The 20,205-nt window shown below is 32.2% G+C and overlaps 1 protein-coding gene across 8 annotated transcripts in view; it reads right to left on the reverse strand.

Annotated features, from left to right (window-relative positions):
• Window positions 1-9,280: 9,280 nt before the first annotated feature.
• LOC143253166 (uncharacterized) overlaps window positions 9,281-20,205 on the reverse strand; it is a 126,162-nt gene continuing 115,237 nt past the window's right edge. For 5 of the 8 annotated variants that reach the window (XM_076506557.1, XM_076506541.1, XM_076506573.1 and 2 more), the window contains 5 exons: window positions 18,417-18,845; window positions 16,923-17,039; window positions 16,082-16,158; window positions 14,708-14,938; window positions 9,281-13,102 (listed from right to left, as the gene is read on the reverse strand). In XM_076506557.1, the coding sequence (XP_076362672.1) occupies window positions 12,986-13,102; window positions 14,708-14,938; window positions 16,082-16,158; window positions 16,923-17,039; window positions 18,417-18,845 (971 nt within the window). In that variant the 3' untranslated portion in view covers window positions 9,281-12,985. Of the gene's footprint in view, window positions 13,103-14,707; window positions 14,939-16,081; window positions 16,159-16,921; window positions 17,040-18,123; window positions 18,225-18,416; window positions 18,846-20,205 lie in introns of those variants that run through there. The other 3 variants (XM_076506548.1, XM_076506567.1, XR_013029435.1) reach the window with 2 other exon arrangements.

Here is a 20,205-nt window from a genome sequence, read left to right on the forward strand (position 1 = left end):
ATATCAAGCGAGAGACAGGAAGGAAAAACAAACTCATTTTGTGTTTGTTTTGTTTTTCAGATTTTATTTACATTTCTACCTTCACCTAAACCTCATACATTTGACCCACAGATTTCTGGATCGTTGTTTGGGAAACGTTCCACAGATACATTCTATTTAAACGGTATAAAGTACAAACCTCATGTACTTTGTGGTCATATATACTGTGCCTGTGATAGTTTCTATGGTAACTTAGATTTCTTGTTGAAGGAACGTCGTTGTGACGCAAAGAATATATTCACAGGAACTGGATCACGCTTATTGGCTGTAGTTTCGGAACATATATAATAAGAAAACCTATTCACAGTGGACTTACACCGTAAAAGAGACTTCAGAAAAAAGCCACGTGAGGACTGTATTTCCATGCTGCGTTAGCGTCAAAGCTGACATCAAGCAGTACTTACCCAACAGAGCAACAGACCACAAATCGATCTATGATTTTTGTTATTTTTGCTAGAAAGTTTCTAGATAAAATAAACTTTCAACCTTCAACCTGGTTTCCCTCTCAAGTGATTTGAAAAGATAAAACAAACGAAAAAGCTCTTCTGTTTTAAAATATTACGCTTGTACCGAGATGTACCTGAGTTTTCATATACTCTCGGAGGATGTCTTCCGTTTTTAATGTTTTATCCTCATTAGCACGGAAATGTATAAGACACTACGCTAAACGAACCTTTTTTTTATTTGAATTTTCTTCTCAAGGATAGCATATATTTAGCGAATATATATACGTATGTCCACATTCTTTGCAAGATACCCTGATGAAACGGAAAACTAGTAATTAGTCAGCAATGCACGTAAACCCACCTACATACATCAAGGAATTGTACACGTTGTCTCTATCGTAATATTACTTATAATTTATATAAATTGTCATATGCATCGAAACCAAAGCTTTGATAATAATTTTATTATTATATATATCATTATTATATTTATAAATTACGTTAATGAGAAAAGTAAGAGATAATCGTCCATTAAAAGAACGATGTTCTAAGTTTGCACTGTCTGTAGAACTATTTATTTTATTACCGTAGTGCTTATCATGATACTATAATTACGTGATATTGCTCAGCAGTGAATTTTTCAATGTAACTAGTTTCCACAAAGAAAGGAAGAGTCAACTAAGCACACACTCTTTCATTACTTATCCACAAGTCTTTAACTTCACTGAACATCAGCTTTCAAGATCGCATTTAACCCTAATAAAGTTGCACTACGATTTAACAGGCATGTAACTGAATAAGATTGTTATAGTTTCAGTTCCTTTGTTCATTTTTAAAGAAAATACCTTCAAATCCTTGTTTATTATATTTGAAAACTGTGAGATATGTTTAACTTTATTATAATAATAATGACATTTTGTGTCGTAGGGGTCGTTTTCATAACCTTGAGCCTTCACTTTGAAGATGAGAGCATTACCCTAATTTAGTTTGGATGTGGTTTCAGGGTCTGTTGTTGTATTAAGTCCTCCTTTAAACGAGTTATTTTGTCTAATGGCCCGGCATGGCCAAGCGTGTTAAGGCGTGCGACTCGTAATCTGAGGGTCGCGGGTTCGCATCCCAGTCGCGCCAAACTTGCTCGCCCTCCCAGCAGTGGGGTCGTTATAATGTGACGGTCAATCCCACTATTCGTTGGTAAAAGAGTAGCCCAAAAGTTGGCGGTGGGTGGTGATGACTAGCTGCCTTCCCTCTAGTCTTACACTCCTAAATTAGGGACGGCTAGCACAGATAGCCCTCGAGTAGCTTTGTGCGAAATTCCAAAACAAACAAACAAACAAATTTTGTCTAAATGGAGAATATTGGAATCTACATTTTCCTAACATATCGTTATAATACTATTCTTCTTTTTTTATTTGAAGTTAAGCACAAAGTTACACAATGGGCCATCTGGGGAGCGATATTCTTGTTAGAAAGATATGTGATATATTTCTTTCCCATCCAAACGCCTACCCACGGAAGCAATGCATTCTCGAATAGTTGGAAATTTACAGTGGATTATAGACCTTTGCTTGCATTTGTAACAACGGGACACTGCACTGGCCCATATTTTAGTTATTCTTATGATATACGATGAACTCTATTTCTAGAAAATTGACCGAAGTGGTTAATAACTCTAAAGCCACTGTCTCGTATCTTTGAAGATACATATTTGTGTACTTAAAAAGATCACTACATACATATGCATATAATAAATTTATATAACGAACAATATCAGGTGAATGATCAGCTTCTTAGTGCATATTTGAAATGTGTGGAGTTGAATATACCAAAACGAAATAATTACATCATTTCAAAAGATTGACACATTATATTCTGCTTCTATTCTTTGTACAGTATACAGTAAACTCTCGTTGTAACGAAGTCGTAGGGACCAAAGAGAATTGTTCGTTACAAAAGAAGTTCGTTAAAAAGGATTTTTTTTTTCATTCACTAGCCAAGTCTGGTAATGGTAGGCCCTATAACTGACGGCTGTTGCAGTACCGGTAATTGGATTAAAGACTCAGAAGTCACACGTGTGTAAACACTTAAAACACATTTAATGAAATTCAAAAGGACAATTAACAGCACTTGTAAAAAAAAAAACATGTAAAAAAAATAACATTCATAATATAGACATATGTAATTATAATGTACAGGATACAAACACCAGCAAGAACGTCCAACTGGAGTCACTTGAAATATTGCACAATGCTTTTTTGCGAACTGCTGTCCCTCTGGCACTTGGTCACAAAACGCTCCATCATGTTTAATTGAGAGATAAACTGTCCTGCGTTAGCCTGGTGTTCAAGATATCTCTGAAGTTGCAGGCACATCTCACGAGCTGCAGAATGTGTTGGGATGGGGGGTTCCTCATTGTCGTCATTTTCACTTTCACTGTCATTTTCTGGTGTCTGTTTATTTTGCACCATGGCCACAATATCACTGTCTGTCAGGGGCGCGCTAGTGATCAGATCATTATCAGCAGTCTCGTAGTCCTCTGCTGTGCCATCCACCGTAAACCCAGTATCATTCAGCCGTGTCAAGAGCTGGTCCAATGGTGTGTCATCCTCGGGGTCCTCACTGTTTTCTGCTGGCTCTGGAGAGGAGAAGCCACAAGTTCTGAAGCAATTGGCTGTGGTTGATTGCTTTACCAATGGCCAGGCAGAGCGTAGCAGTCGCATGGCTTCAAGCACAGTCACAGTGAAAACACTTTTATTGTCTATTGAATCAATAAGACGCTGTAGCAGTAGGGTGCGGTAATGATGTTTTAGATTGGCGATGATGCCTTGGTCCATGGGCTGTGTCTTGCTTGTGGTATTGGGAGGCAGGAACACCAGCTTGATGGCCTTAAGTCCAGTGGGGTTGGAGTGGGCGGGGCAGTTGTCAATTATCATAAGGGCCTTTCTTTTCTGCAGCACAAACTTTCGGTCAAGTTCTCTCAGCCACTCGGTGAATAGATCTGATGTCATCCAAGCTCGCTTGTTGGCTTTGTATGGTGTTGGCAGGGTTTTGACGTCTTTGAAGCAACGCGGTTTTGCTGTCTTTCCTAAAAAAAAAAGAAAGAAAATGTACATGGTTAATGTCTTGAAATTAAAAAATGAAACATTTACATGTCAATAATCTGAAGAAAATCATAAAATAACAACTTCTATAGAAAACACAGGAAAATATTTTTACCTGCTTTTGACACTCACCTATGACAAGTAAAGGAAGCTTCTTGGTGCCGTCCATATTGTCTCATACCAAAACAGACAGCCGCTCCTTCGCTCGCTTCCCGCAGTGACAGGAGTCTCCCTTGATAACAAGAGACTTGTCTGGCAGAAGTTTAAAGAATAAGCCAGACTCATCTGCGTTGAAGACATCCCGTGGGCTGTAGTTTTCTAGCAGGCGTGGCAGTGTTGTTGATGTCCACTGGTTTGTTTGCTCTGGTTCTACACTACCAAACTCACCACAGATCGTGCGAAATTGAATGTCGTGTCTTTTTTTGAATCGGGTTAACCACCCATCACTCATGCAAAAAGTCAGTGATTCCCATTTGATCAGCAAGTTTTTTTGCCTTTGCTTGCATAACAGGCCCAGAGATAGGAACATTCTCTGATCTAGCATTTTTGAACCACAGAAGCAATGCCGCTTCTAGGTCAGAATGCTTTGCAGTTCGCATGCGTTTTCTATTGGGACAAAAGTTGTCTCGAGAAGACAATATGGCCTCTTTATTTTTCAACCATGTTGACAAAGTGTTCAGAGGCACATCAAATGCTTTTGCTATTTCTGTTTTTGTTTTAACTTTTTTTTCAACTTCTTCTATTGCTGCAATTTTAGTTTCTATCGATACAAGCTTGCGCTTCGCCATGATCAATGATTAATGATCTGTTTAATTTGACTGTGATTAGCCTTTTATAGGTTACAGCATGCAGGCTGCCCAGGCATAATCTACTCAAGCCATAATCTGAAAATTTTATATCTAAGCTAATTTTTGCTGGGTGGGCGAGTGAGTTGGGGCGGGCAGGGGTTTAAAGTGTTATTGACCATAATTGCTGTACAAACATTGCTAGGCTAATCTACTACCCCATCTGCAGTCCGCTATTTCTCAAGTGTAAGATTTTGATGGTGGCACCACACATTGTTGCGCGGAGACTGACTAATTGCACTTGCTAGCGGTGTAGCGGGTGGTCGGCAGCCGGCAGCGGTGACAATTAATTTAGGGAAGAAGAGAAAAATAAATATCTTCGTACCTGGTTCGATACAAAGGATGTAGGCCTGGCATGGCCAAGCGCGTAAGGCGTGCGACTCGTAATCCGAGGGTCGCGAGTTCGCGCCCGCATCGCGCTAAACATGCTCGCCCTCCCAGCCGTGGGGGTGTATAATGTGACGGTCAATCCCACTATTCGTTGGTAAAAGAGTAGCCCAAGAGTTGGCGGTGGGTGGTGATGACTAGCTGCCTTCCCTCTAGTCTTACACTGCTAAATTAGGGACGGCTAGCACAGATAGCCCTCGAGTAGCTTTGTGCGAAATTCCAAAACAAACAAAACAAAGGATGTAATATTGATGCTTTTCACACCCTAGGGACTATAATTATACATCGTTACAAGCCGACACTTCGATACATGCAGTTCGGTTCAAGGGGCTTTTGTTACTATGTATTTATATGGACAGTTGGCCGGACCAGTCAACAACTTCGATACAAGTGATATATTCGGTTCTAGCGACTTCGAAACAATGAGAGTTTACTGTACTTTTACTTACGATATAGGACGGACATTAAAATGTGTTTGCTTGACACTTATTATAGGATATTCCAAAATGAAATAAGCATTTGCATGGAAGCAAAATGACCTTTCATTACTATTAGAAATTTCATTAATATTAATTATGGGCATGTAAAGTACAAAGTTAAGTGATTTATATTAAAAAGATCACGAGTATGCACAACCACGACAAATATAAAATTCCAATAGAACGATGTGTATCAGAACAATATGTAGGCATTTTTTGGCGTTCATATATAATGCGTTACCATTGAAAATTCAGTGTTTTTGGAAAGGGTATACAATATTTTTTTATGAATCAAACTTTCCATACACTTAAATTATAAAGATGTGGTCCGCTTAGATATTTAGAATCTCCAAACCAAATATTTCTTGCAGTAATTTGCTTTGAAAAACAAAGAAATATGGATCAATTTGGGGTAACAGGACTATAAGCAAAGTGTAGCGTTTTGTAACGTGTAAGAATTCCACAAACACAAAGTTCAATGGTAAAAATCTTCCTCGTGTCTCAGACAAAGGTATAGAAAACATAATCAAGAAGAATATTCATCTGTAAACGAGGTCAAGAGGGTATGAGTTCACTAAGATAAGACAACCGGTCATACCACCTGTTCAATTGTTCCATACTCCAAGCAACTGGAGACATACCAGTGAAGTCACCAGTCACAACATCTGTGTAGTCTGGCTGTTGAAATGGGCTCTGGGAGACTGTCGTCCTCGTACGTTATTCAAAGTATAGAAATGTTGCAAGGAGAAAGGATATGCTTTAGAGACAACGGCGTTACAAAGGAGCCTTCCGTAATGAAAACTATGCTCTAGAGCGATAATCAAGATTCAAGGTCATCAGATAGAGCGTAGTCAAACGTAGCGACGTGAACGTAAGAAGTTTCAAAATCGTTTTACTATAATGTATAAAAAGACAGGAATACGTAAATGTTTGTTTTCGAAAATCATGGAAATAATATTAGAATTTTAGACAATACAATATTCATAGTATTTACATAGATTATAGACAATGATTTGATTTACTACATTTGAAAAACATCTGGGCTTTGAGCTACTCCATTTGGTAATACTGGTTCCGTAAAATATGTATAACTGAATCTTGCTGTTACAGTCATGAATAATAATGCATACATTTACAGAGACACAGATATATATATATATAATTTATCGGTGTGCCGTTAAGTAGCATTCTCGAATGCTGAAGGCAGTTGTTGTGACGATTTTATTTCAATTTAAACTTCTCCGTACATACTATTTCTAATGCAGTGAAACGAGTTTTACGGGCATATTATAACGCATCTGATGGCACTAGTTATTTTATCTTTTTTAGTAGGTCTCTAAACTTTATCACACTGTCACAGTTCCTTTTATTTACTAAATAATATTTTAATCAACTTCAAATGTCTCTAAAAGAAATGTTGCAAATTGATTATTTTGCATGTTTTGAAGTTAAAAATGAATCCTGTTTGGCTCAAGAAGTCATGATTTTTCACCTTTAAAATTTACTATGCACAAATAAGCCATAAATTCATAAGGAGCACATGATACTTTAATTAAATCATTTAAAACGATTTGGACATTTCACCTATTAATTTCTTTCATTTAGTCCGGTGTTTATAAATATATGGGGCCATTTTTATTGCAGTCAAGATGAAAATAGACACAAGTATAAGTTTTCATGTGCCCAACACACCGACATCCAAAACGTTAGGTCTGCCAATTATGAATCTTTTTAAGATTGTCAGAGCTCACACAAAAAGTACAGTTTTGTGGGGTTTTGGTCAATTACTCGGCCATAGCTTGACAAATGTACATAATGTTTGGTAAAAATATACTTTTTATAAGCCTCACACATTGAGAAACAAAATCGTTGGACTTGCCAATATTTAGTAGTTATGGGGAGTCAAGATCCGACACAAAAACGACTTTTAGGGTTGTATATACATCGTTTTAACATTTACTGTGCTGTAGTACGATTAGGTTACGAGATTTGAATACTTTCCAAAGGTTCATTACGCATATATACAAAAACATGGGATATGCTAATTTTTATTCATTTTAGGGGGATCAAAAATTTAAATAAACTCACAGTTTTAGGAGTTTTGGTCAATCAATCGTTAGTTTGATCGAAACATGTTTTATATCATATGTATTGTTTGATGTCATAAACCTATGTTTTTTTAAGTTTAAATTACTGAAATATAAAATCTGATCGTATATAAAATGATTTTCAAAACAGCGTGAAAGAATGATAATGAGTTTACTGACTGACATCTATATACTGGTACCGGTGATAATACATTCGACAAGTTTTATTTTGAGCCTTATCTTATAATAAATCCATTGTGTTTTAGATGCATCATATACATTTATTTGAATGTGTGTGTATGTGTTTTATAGCGAAGTCACAGCGGATTATATTGAGTACCCATCGAGAGGAAATCGAACCCATGATTTTAGCATTGTAAATCCATAGACTAACCGCTGTCCCACTGGGGATCTATTTAAGTGAGATTAAAAAATTTCTTCATGAGACTATAATTTGTTTCAAACAAACGATATATGGTGATTTCACTATTTCAATATATCTTTAATACTTGTATCTAAATACTTTGTCCAAGTACAGTTTTTTTTTTTCCCTCATTCCTATTTCGATCAAAATGAGAGGTCTAAGGGCGGAGAACATTGATTGTAATATCATATAGGAAAACTCTTGAAATGTTCATTATGTTCAAAAACAAATCGAACTACAGGTCTTATCCTTCAGTGAAACTTCATGAAGCACAATTCTCATGATGGTTATAAAATAAATTTGTCAGGCATATTATTATAATCAGATGTACATCATTCTGTTGCTAGTAGATCAGACATATTTTAGAAATAATGTAACTTCTGTAGGAAAAAGACGAATGTGATATGTACGATTAAAAAGAAGTAAACGCGAAATTTCGAAGCACAAAAAAAAAGACGTAGCACACTGACGGATGATCATTAAATCATAATAAAGGTGCTATACAAGTTTCAATATATTCATTCCCTGTCAAAACCAATACCTAAATATAGGTGAAATATATGACAAAAATAAACTCTGTTTTCATAAAACATGTCTCACCTTAACCATACAAAGAATGTGCAATTCTTTCCTTTCACTTGAGGGCTGGGCTTCCTGCAACATCACATATGATATCATCTGTCTACTTGGAAATTAGTTCAAGATATCATAAAACTTGGGCCTTCAGATGTAAAGATTTTTTATATAAGAGCACTCGTGAATTTTTTCCACAGTTTAATTAATTAAAAGGAAAAACTTCCTCTTTTCTGTAGCTTGGCTGGTTTTCAAGAGAAGCAATCATTTTTAGGACTGTTCCCATGACTTTAGAACCACCGTTTTTTACTGTCGCATTACTTATTCAATCTTTGCAAGATAAACAGTAATTTATCAGGTCTATGTAAACCAGTTCTACACAAAAATTTGTTTCTTCACTTTGTGCAAACCTTCTCAAAGACTATCTGCACTAGTAACCTCTAATTTTAGAGTGATAGCAAGACGAAAAGCAGCTGACCAATAACATTCACGACCAAATCTTGTCAGACCAAATAATGCACCCATAGCTCTAACATGTGTATTTCTATTTATTTTTCGGTGGTAAAAGTAGTCTCAGTTCGCAAGTGTTTAATTTTGTTCATAGGAATACAAACTCTGCATTTAGAACAAACCCATTACAAATCTTCATTAAAACGTAAATTGTCTATACCATTATCACCGAATCAATATAACGTTGCTATTAAATAAAATAGTTATCGCCGATAACCACTTTATATGCATTTAGCTCTTTTTATTTCAAGAGTAACAAATTCTGAAAATGCACGCATCTGTTACCAAATAATAAGTATGTTATTAATTATTTCACACTTTGCTAGAATCAGTGCTTAATTCTAATATTTTCATTCGCTTAAAAAGAAATTAGTTCCAATGAAAACATCACATTACGATATCAAAATCACTTTTATTCTACGAGTTTATTACAAGTTATGAACATGGTTATATTTTATTAATTTATCAAAAAACAGTGACCTGTATGTGCATAAAACGAATATGTTTTAAATTACTGGTATATTTTTACTGTCATATCTTTCAGCTTCAGACATGATAATGATGGCTATTAGTTTGGAACTACTTGGTAAAACGTGCTCTAGAACTATTAACATTATAAAGTTGGCTAAATTACGTTTGAGACTAAAATTTACAGAAGCAAACTAATTCATGTAATGTTGAAGAATAGTCAAAACAAATCACTGTATAATATGTAAGGAAATAATTTGATCTAATTTTCTTGTTATTTATTAACATGAGCATTTCAGGAAGTAACGTGACATACTAAAGTATGTTTTCTCCCCAGTAAATTGGTTGTCTCTAAATTTAATCTTTGATTTAAGTATTAATTTGCTAATTTGTTATCATAGAATGTTAAATCAATAAGCACAAGAAATGTAATAAACATCACTGATATGCTTGGAGAATAGTGTCAGAAATATCTGAGTAATGTTTGATATTAATCATAAATTAAGAAAAAAAAAACTCACTTCTAAGAATTTTGACATATCTTTCCTGATAGTGCTTGAAAAATAATTTATCCTTCTCGAAGGGGTTTATATTACCTATAATATTAAGTGTCTAAATGATTGGGTCTCCATTTCTAATAACTTAAGTTCTTCATTTCAATAACAATTTTGTTAACATTATGTGAATGCTTATAATTCGCAACTAGTTACAAGATGTTTTCTTTTGCTTCAGTGAATTAAATCTTACCTAACTTTGTTGCTATCATCATAGTTAAATTTTCAGAAATAACTGAACTTCTAGAAGTTATGTTATAACATCAAGCTAAACTATGGACAAAGTTTAGGAACAACCAGTTAAAACCAACTGCATTAGTTTCCATTGTGTAAACTTACTGTTGTTGGTACTATCTGGTATTGTAGCAAGCTATGCTATATTCTATCCTTTTAAAATTATAACCATAATTCCAATAATTACTTATCATTACCATTAGTTTAGCACTAATCTTTAAGTTTGGTAAAGCTACTCCATAGAATAACATGCAAAACTTTTAACATGCGCACACATACACATTTTGGATGTGCATATAATATGTTTCTTATTGATTTTCTTGTTGATTTGTATGTAGCAAACAATGTTTAGCATTATTAGGTTATAACTACTCATTTATATAAAGCAGTAAATGTAACTGTGGTAACAATACAAGAAACAAATTGAAAGACCAAAATTACAATAACAGTAAGATTTTGAATGAGAAACTTCTGGAAAATTTTGATGTACTGATCTTTCCAATATTTTAATTCATGCCAAATTGTTATGCATTTTGATAATACCAAAACAAAGTAATGTATACACATTATAATATAGCTGTGAAATTAGTAAACATTTGATAAAACAGAAACACTCTTTGATAATATTTCTAGTTCTTTACACATTCAAATGTTAATACTTGATAAGATTAAGTTTTTGTATAAAAGTTGACAATTGTAAAAGTTACATATTATACTTTGCCAGTAAATTAATAATAATGTTACTTATTATGTTAAATGCACTTATGACTAAAATGTACAATCAGTTTTATGTAAACAGATGAAACATTTATTTATTCTGACATACATGGGATGGACCACAACAACCCCTACTCCCAAACAAAGGGAAACAAAAATGCAAGTACCACAACCTTTCCTTCCTAAGCTGTATCTCCATGATCGCTGATAAATATTCAGTGTATATACCAGTGTTTTCAGTGCATGTGTGACAAAAATTATGTCATATATGAAGCACCCAAATCAGAATTAATACATTGGGGGTAGAGCTCCTCTGTTTTTCATTCTGCATCTACTTGCACAGAACTATTGTTTAAGTATTTGTACACCACAAAATCAATTAACCAAAGTTTAACAAAAACACAAAAATCTCACCAAAACATTCAACTAACATAGGAGCATTAGTGAGACAAATGAGAGCATGTACATTGATAAAAAAACTACTTATTTCTCAACACTTCTATATATATACATATAGACAGGTTTTACACAAATAAGGAAACCATAAGGAAACTTAGCTGATCAGCTGACTAGTCATAATCAGATCTCTCTCATTATTATTTGTGATGATTTACATATAAATATAACAATATTTATAAGGCACTGTATAAAAGCAACTAATTCAGCGCTTTGAAGTGATTGCTATTAATCATGTATATTCACTGAATTATTGAGAAAAACTCATCAACATGCCAAAACTATTTCAGCCATTATTCTTGAAATACACAGGGACTTTTACATTTCTATATCAATCAGTTGCATAAAATTATTTTGACATTTATTATGTCAAAAGGAAACTATTAATGAACTAGAATTTTTTTTATAAGTATACTTACAAAGACAGAGCTAAATTAGTAAGAATAATTATGAAATAAAAAGGTCAAACTGTTACTTTTGATAAGCACAAAAATATCTGAAATCTTAAAACATATGCTATTTGACTATAAGACACAAAATTATAAGGAAACATTTGTTATTAATTATTACTATTTTTAGAAATTAATATGTGTTTCAAATAATTTGTCAAGACAGATAAAACTGTTACTAATGAATCTCCTACCTTTTATTTTTTGGTGTTTAAAGAAATTCAATATGAAAGTAATTCATAACCTTAAATATTTGTAAAATAATAGTGTTACACCAGTATTCATTCAAGCTCTAAAGTTTCCCAAAGTCTGGGCTTTTGAATAGTCATCTTAAGCTTTCATTAACAATCTTAAATTCTTACCAGAAATAAACAGATTTTAATAATATACAAAACACAAAACAAATTTGTTCTTAAACTCACATTTATAAAGTGCAATTTAAATGTTATATTCGTCAACTCAAACAATTTTAAGAAACTAAAAGTTAAAATGTTCTAAAAAAGAATTCCTTGATCAAGAAAATCACAGATGTTGCTTCACTTGGCTCATAAAACAAAAAAAAAAATGTAGAAATAAATACAAAATGTGTTTAGTTATTGCTCACTGAGAAAATACAGTTTGTGGTTTTCTAACTTTAATTTATATATTAACAATGTACTTCTCTAATATATATATATATATATATATATATATCATCATCAAAACACAGTAAGAAAACCTCATTGTCTTCATATATCATATAGTGAGAAAATGTTGGAAAAGGATTTAGAATTTTTTATTAAATAAGAAAAATTGTAATCTTCATATAAATATTTATTACTGATCCCTTCATTTATGTCTGTATTTTCTTCATTATTGCTAAAAGAAAATATTATAATGCATCCATTAAATAATGTTTCATATTACTGTCAATGCACAACTAGTACTTACTGAAACAATATACCACAAATCATGTCATAAAACAAATTTCTGTATGTATTCTGTTAAAGTTCTTTTCATATAAAAACAATTTTTTTGCATTGTAGACACTTTCTTCAAATCTTTCTTAGTGGAGTTTACATCTGATAGCAAAACTTTTCATACTCATTTAATAAAAAATAATTAAATAATTGTTCCCCTGAAAATTATGAAAGAACTTCAGTTTGGTTTTTCAGAATCTTGCAAGACAGAATCTGCAAGTTACACTAGTTATGTTAAGAGTTCTAGAATCACATTACATTTATGATTTTTCCAATGTAACACTGAGACAAGTCTTTCCTGCTGGCTCTCCTCTAGTTGTAAGTAGAATGGGTTCTTTTTGATGATATGAAATCAACTCTGCTACAGTTGAAAAAGTCTGAAAAATTTAAATATTCTGACTATGAGAAAATCTGTTGCAGATCAGTATATATTTGAGCTTCTAGACTACTATCTGCTATGAATCTTAGGTTGTGTTCCTTTACAAATTATAGTAAAGAGCTCATATAATTAGCTATATTTTTTTTAATGCTTGTATTATGCTTAACTTGGGATATTATTTATGAGTAAGTTCTTCTAAAGAATAGTTATCTTGATAAGTTATGACATGTCACAGAAGTTCAGATTTATAAAGTAAGCTTGTACAGAGGTAAGGTGCAAAGACCACAGTACTATATTAGGAAATCTAAAAACTGGTAAATCCCCTGGACCAGACAACTTTCATCCAAGAGTTTTAAGGCAACTTAAAGATGTTACTTATGAACCACTAATATTGGGTTTATGTTTTGAAGAGTATTAGGAGATTAAAAGTTGGCTAATGTTAGTCCAATATTTAAAGGAGGTGATAAATATTTTACGTGTAATAATAGGCCAGTTAGTCTTATGTCAGTAGTTGGCACGTTTTTGAATGTGTGATTCAAGATGCATTGCAGATTCACTTAAAGCATTTTGATATAGTATCAGTGAGCCAGCATTATTTCACTAAGGGAAAGACTTGTTTAACAAATCTTCTTACGTTCTTTAAGGATATTACTGCAAGAGTTGATTAAAGAAATACTGTGAATTTAGTTTACCCTGATTTTCAGAAAGCATTGTAAAAAGGGCCTCACAAAAAATTTGTTTTAAAAATTAAATTTGTGGGTGGGGGGAGATGTTATTAAGTTGTATAGAAAATTAGTGGGAGAGTAGAGAGCTGAAAACAGTAATAAATGGAGTTAGATCTGACTGGATCACAGTCACAAGTAAAGCAGTACACCTAAAGGCTCTATATTGGGACCTCTGTTGTTTGTGATTTATATTAATGACATTGACTCTGAAAAAACTAATAAAATTATGACGTTTGCAGATGACATTAATATTTTTGGGGTGATTAACTGTATCAGAGATGTTGTAGAGTTACAGAGAGATTTAGATTATTTGATTTCCTTGCACCATAAGATATGAATTATCTAAAGTAATCTAAAAGTTAAACATTACAATAATGTATTTTTTGTATGCTACGTTCTTTTAGCTTACACATTAATATTATTGTTTTTTCAAAGAGAGTTTTGACATCATGTGATTGGTGTGGCTTCATGACTGTAACTTTCTTAAAAGTTTAGGAAATAATATGAAGCAGGTTAAAGAGAGATATTATTGATTTATGAGTCTATTACAGTGGATAATTAGTTACTTAGTTAGAAAGTTTGTTATCACTAACCTCACAGTCATTTAATTCAGTTTTGTGAATATTGGGTTTATGTTTTGAAGAAAAAAATAGATAAGACAAAGTACTATATATAAAATAAGCCAACTAGAAAGTAGAATTATTGTATTAGTGTCTGCATGAAGTTAGCTCTATTACCAAATAACAAACAGCGTGCCTTCTCTATTAGTACATTGAAGTGGACTTTTTTTTTTTTAATCAGATAGTAAAAAACTCTGCCTAACTTCAGAAACTATTACAAAAACGAAACAATACTTATGACATAAATATCACAAATACCTTTTCTCTGGGCTTTTCTCTTCCCAGTGCAAATAGGCCATCTGGACGCTGTCTAAGATTGAGGTGGAATATACGATTACTAAAAAGTATGGTTAAGGTATAAGGGTTTGCTTGGCCAGCCCGACGACTCTGCCTTACTAGATAAACTCCATCACCATCCTGTTGTTGGAGTAACTGTTCAGCTGTCTCTCTCTCTACATCATGGAACCATGAATATTGGTGAATCAGGTCCTATTAGTAGAAATAGAAGATAAACAGGAATTATTTGAAATTTTGCTTTCAAATAAAAATATCACTCATTTTTTTATGTTTAGATGGGTTTTATTGTATGATGTTTTGTCTGTAAACCTATCTTCAGTTAGCAATTAATATCATTAGCGAAAAACATGAAGAATATAAAAATGCATCACTGTTTGATGTTACATATACAAAAAATGTTTTATTAAACTCGAATACAGTGATTCTAATCACAGTATAACACAGAACTATTTATAATACTCATCATAATTCATAATAAAGCTCAAATGCAGTTACGTTTATCTACTTTGATAGCAGTGCCAACTGAACTTTACACTTTCTTTTCCCAGAAAAAGGAGACTGAATTGCTTTCAATTCTGTCAACCTTTGTGAAATGAATAATTTTCAAATATTTATTTGAAGAAAACAGTTTCAGTTTATCTTTTTTGTTCAAATTTCTATTTCTTATTTTGTATTATTAAATGCTGTATCATTCTTAATTGTCTTATCTTTGTGTTCCCACTTTTACTATTTATCACTGTAAAGATAACATACATGTTATAACAACTCATGGTTTCATTAAAACTATCATTATCTAAACTTTTTTATTCTTATTTTAATTATTATGAAGGAAAATCTATATTACAAAAGAACAAGTTTTTCCTTAACTGTAATTCTCCTGAAAATGGACAGTCTTATCTATCTATATTCCTTCTGTCAATTCTAATTACTCTCAGGTCATTTTAAAATTATTTCTGACATCATTAGATGTTTCTAATCAGTTTCTAATTCAAATGCAATAAGAAATTTGTTGGTTTACATTAAGAATTTAGCACATGTTAGAGTAGTATGGCTCAAGACTGTCAAATTATTATACAAAAACTTTTTCATACTGAAATTGATAGTGGTACTTGAACTTGTAGAGAATGTCTTGATACTCATATAGTTATAGTGAATACCTAAATAACAAAATATTACAGTGAGACTGTGATGTAGAATTTTTGCATTTCATACAATTAAAAATCTCGATATAAAATATCAAATATATATTTTTAAACATTAAACAAAATTTTAAAATGTGTAACATCTATTAAGTATGTACAAACTAAACAAGTGAAAATAAAACAAATCCCAAACCTTTTCTTTTTTTGGATCTTGGTATAATTTTGATGCTGCAGGAACAGGAGGAAGTGGTCTGTTAGCAACATTTGTTCCTGGAGAACAAAAGACAGTCATGACACGTCCTATTTGAACTTCACTTTACACATCTTAATTCAATTAGCTTTGAAGAAACTTATGCGTTTTTTTTAATTTAGAAAAAAAGATAGCTTTACAAAAATCATATTTTTCAAATTATGTAAAACCACTGAATTATCTGTCATTTTTTATTAGCATTACATGAATGCCATGGAACTACTACAAAAAAAAAATTTATATTTTGTAGACAAGATATTTTTTGACTGAAACAATTCATCATCCTACCAGAAAATACATTTAAAAACAAGCCAATTTTGACTTTAGAAATTGAAATTTCATTTGCCATAAATGAAAGTTTAATACCATATATAAAAGAAAAAATATAGTAAACTACTTTAAAGCACTTTTTATGTTCATGTCATTAAAAAAATGGTTACACCTATCTAATGAAATTTGGCAAAATGTATTTATAGTGGTGAGAATAATAATTTTGAAAGGTTGAGTTGAATATTTTTATAGTATTAAATGATATTCAGATATTAATGAGTGTGTGTGTACATGGACATGTGATGATTAAAATCAAGTTTAGTGAATGCAAATAGATTTATCTTGAAGTGTATACTGAGTTTCATCTACTCATTCTTAGTTAATACAAGTTAAGTTGTTAGTGATTTTAATGTTTGCTAACATTTTGAAATCTAATTTTAAAACTATTCATAGGTAAACAAAGTTAATTTAATAATCCAGAAAGTGTCTCATTATTAACTATAAAATTCCATACCAATGTCTTCAAAAGAAACTTGAGAACTGTATTTTGGAAAATTTATTGGAGGAGTTATCTTTTTATCAGGCAATTGAGGTGCATTGTTGGTAGGCCCTGGAAGACTTGACATTGAATCTGAAACACAAAATCATGTAACATTAACTCTAATAATGCCTGTAAAATTGCAATACATTTTCAATTTTGAGCTTCAACAAATCCATTTGTATAGTATTATTGCAATATAAAAAACAAAGCTTTTCTGGTTACATAGCATTATCACTAACATAGGCCTGTGAAGGTTTTATTTTCTTGAAATTTTTACATGTTCTAGATTAATTCCTGTATGCTGAATCTAAAAACAATACCCATTTGTCTCTATCATGAACAGATGTTTTATGAAACATCAGAATGTGACACATAAAAAAAACACAATGTAGTTTGATACTAAAAGACATAGATTTCACAAAAAAATCAGAATGAACAAGAATGCATACTCGTTTCACATCAACGTTCTTCCCTGTGCTTCACTTTGTTTGTATTTTTTGTTAATGAACATAAAAATGTTCATTGTGATAAACAAAGAAAATTGTATTCCCAATTTGTAAAAAATCATTACCTGATAGAAAAAAATTTTTTTTTCAAAACCTGTACAGCAGAATCATAGAAACCCATTATTAAAAACAAAATTTTTATGAAGTTTAAATTGAAAGACCTGTGTAATTTGCCAGTTTTTCATTTTAATACTTTTTTTTAGAATTAAAACATTTTTCTAGCAAGAGCTAAAATATTATGCAACTTCTGAAACACATCTTGTTGATGTGTTATGACAAGTGTTTTATATATAACGTTTTTCATCTAGCTTGAAGCCTTATAGCTCAAACTAGTTTCAGACTCATTTATGTAACAAACTTCCAATTCTTCAATTAGGACCAAGTTTTACATTAGTTAATGTTTTTCAAAATCTTATATTTAAAGATCTCTTATTAAGAAAATATCAATACAGTTGATAAAAATTCTGTGTTCATACCTCTAGTTCTTACTTGCATAAACAATATAGCATTATTACTTTTGGTGTTGCAAATGGATCTTTAGAAGAAATCTCTTTCACTTATGCAGAAATCCTAATGTTAAAAAAAAATCTGAATTTGTTTCTGAATTTCAAACTTATATTAATGATGAATTTGATTTAGTTTAAATAGCTTAGTTAAGATAGATTTACCTTATTCATCTTTAATGTTCTTTTCCAATGAAGTAATCAAAGGGAATTTGTAGGTTTTCTTCTCACTCAATTCCAATGTTAGCACTAGAATGAACTCATCACTGTACAAGGAGAAAAAATCACCACTATCTACATTTGCTGATGGTAACTTGTATTATTAGCAAGTACCTTTTGATGATATTCTTTATCAATAGCAAGCACTTTATATCAAGCTTACCTTAGTCTTTTCTCAAATATTTTGGAAACTTTCCAAAATGTGATTTTTATTTTTCTGACTGGCAAAATCTGTTTACCTGATTTTTCTGGTGTTGATGCTCGAGATGAGTGGCTTCCTGTTGTGGATGCTGTATCTCCACCACTGCTGTTACACTGATCTCGTACAGGTTTTTTCCCTTCTCGTATGCTACGACTGCTCAAAACAGATGACAAGAGACCAGTTATGGCTCCAGTTACACTTTGAGATGAAGAAGCTTGTGACTGGTCTTCACTCGTCTTAGAACTGAAGGATTCTTTACTCCTGGGTAGTTTAGGCCTTTCAACATCAGCTAAGGGATCTGAGTTACTATTAACATGTGGGACTAGTATATCTTGATATTTTCTAGGTTTCTCTGGTAGAGGTGGTGGAGGACCATAAGATGATGCTTGAGAACGAGGAGGTAAAACTGGTCGATCTGAAGAAGATGAGGTGAGTGACGAGGAAGAGCCTGACCATCGATTTTCTGCTATAAAATATTTAACTTGAAATTGTTTGTATGTTTACAGAACTTAGTAAAGTGTGTTGTTATATTAATTCATTATATTGAGGAACTCTGCTCTTGATGCTTGTGGGGTGATTCTAGGATATGTTTCTTTTCTGTTTCCTACCAGTTCTTAGACAAGCCAGTTAAATTTTTTATTAGGAGTTTGCACAAACATGATAATTTAGAAATGGTCCTATGGTTCAGGTATAGCAATCCCTAACTATAAATTACTGACTCAAGTGAGCAGTCATGCAGCAACATCTGCTTTCACAAAGACTTTGTCAATCTACACGAATAAGATAATAGTTCAGACTGTCACATTTAAAATTCACACATGCCCTTGACAGATCCAAGATTTAGCTTTGGGAAAGAGAGAGAGAGGGTTTGATATATCATTAAACAAATATCACAAAGCCATGATGCTTTAAAATAGGTTCTGACAAAATTTCAGTTGAATCTTCAAACCTGTAATTTATAATTCTGTATATAACAAATTTTATAATTTTCTGGTTGACATAATCTTGCTGATATTGCAAATCACCATTATTTTGTTCTTAAACAGCATGTGAAAACCTGGACAACAAGATTTAAAAATTCTAGCAAATTCCTTGAAACAGTTCTTTACTTTTAAAAGCTGGAGTTTCATGCAATAAACATTGTTAATACAAAATACACACACACACACACACCACCACTCTTAAATGGATTTGATTTTTTTTGTGGGAAAGAAATCCGAAATAAGTATGCAAGACAATAATAAATTAAGAATGAGGAGATGAAAAAAGACCACCTGGGCTATGACTGATAGCTATATTACTCTTAAGCTTTAGAAAACAAAAAAGTAACACATACCAAGTTCAGTGTAAGCTTTAGATACTTTTAATTGTTTAAAACCATTTCAGAAAAAAAATATGTGAGCACACACTACATTCTCATGGACCTTATTCCACAAGTTAGAAATTCAAACTAAAATATAATTCTACCTAAAAGTAAATCACAGTACTGGCTTCTAATGTTTATACATAAAATTCAAGTCTATATTGCTATCATATTAATCTAAAGCCAACAGTCTTCCAACCAAACAATTCATATCCTAATAGGTTTCTGATAAATAAAATATGGTAGTAGATCACAGCTGAGTACTCATATATGATGAGAATAATCTTCTTAATTTTAACCCAACAACTATAAAAAAAATATATATAAACAGATTTTTTACCTGGCCAATCTCACATTGTCCTGGATGTTATTATATTAAATGAACCTTAAAGATACAACCAAGATAAATTTATCAAACCGGTCCAGTTTAGATCTTTTCAAACACTGAGAAATGGCTGACACT

This window comes from Tachypleus tridentatus, chromosome 1, assembly GCF_004210375.1.
Source record: "Tachypleus tridentatus isolate NWPU-2018 chromosome 1, ASM421037v1, whole genome shotgun sequence".
Taxonomy (NCBI): Eukaryota; Metazoa; Arthropoda; class Merostomata; order Xiphosura; family Limulidae; genus Tachypleus; species Tachypleus tridentatus.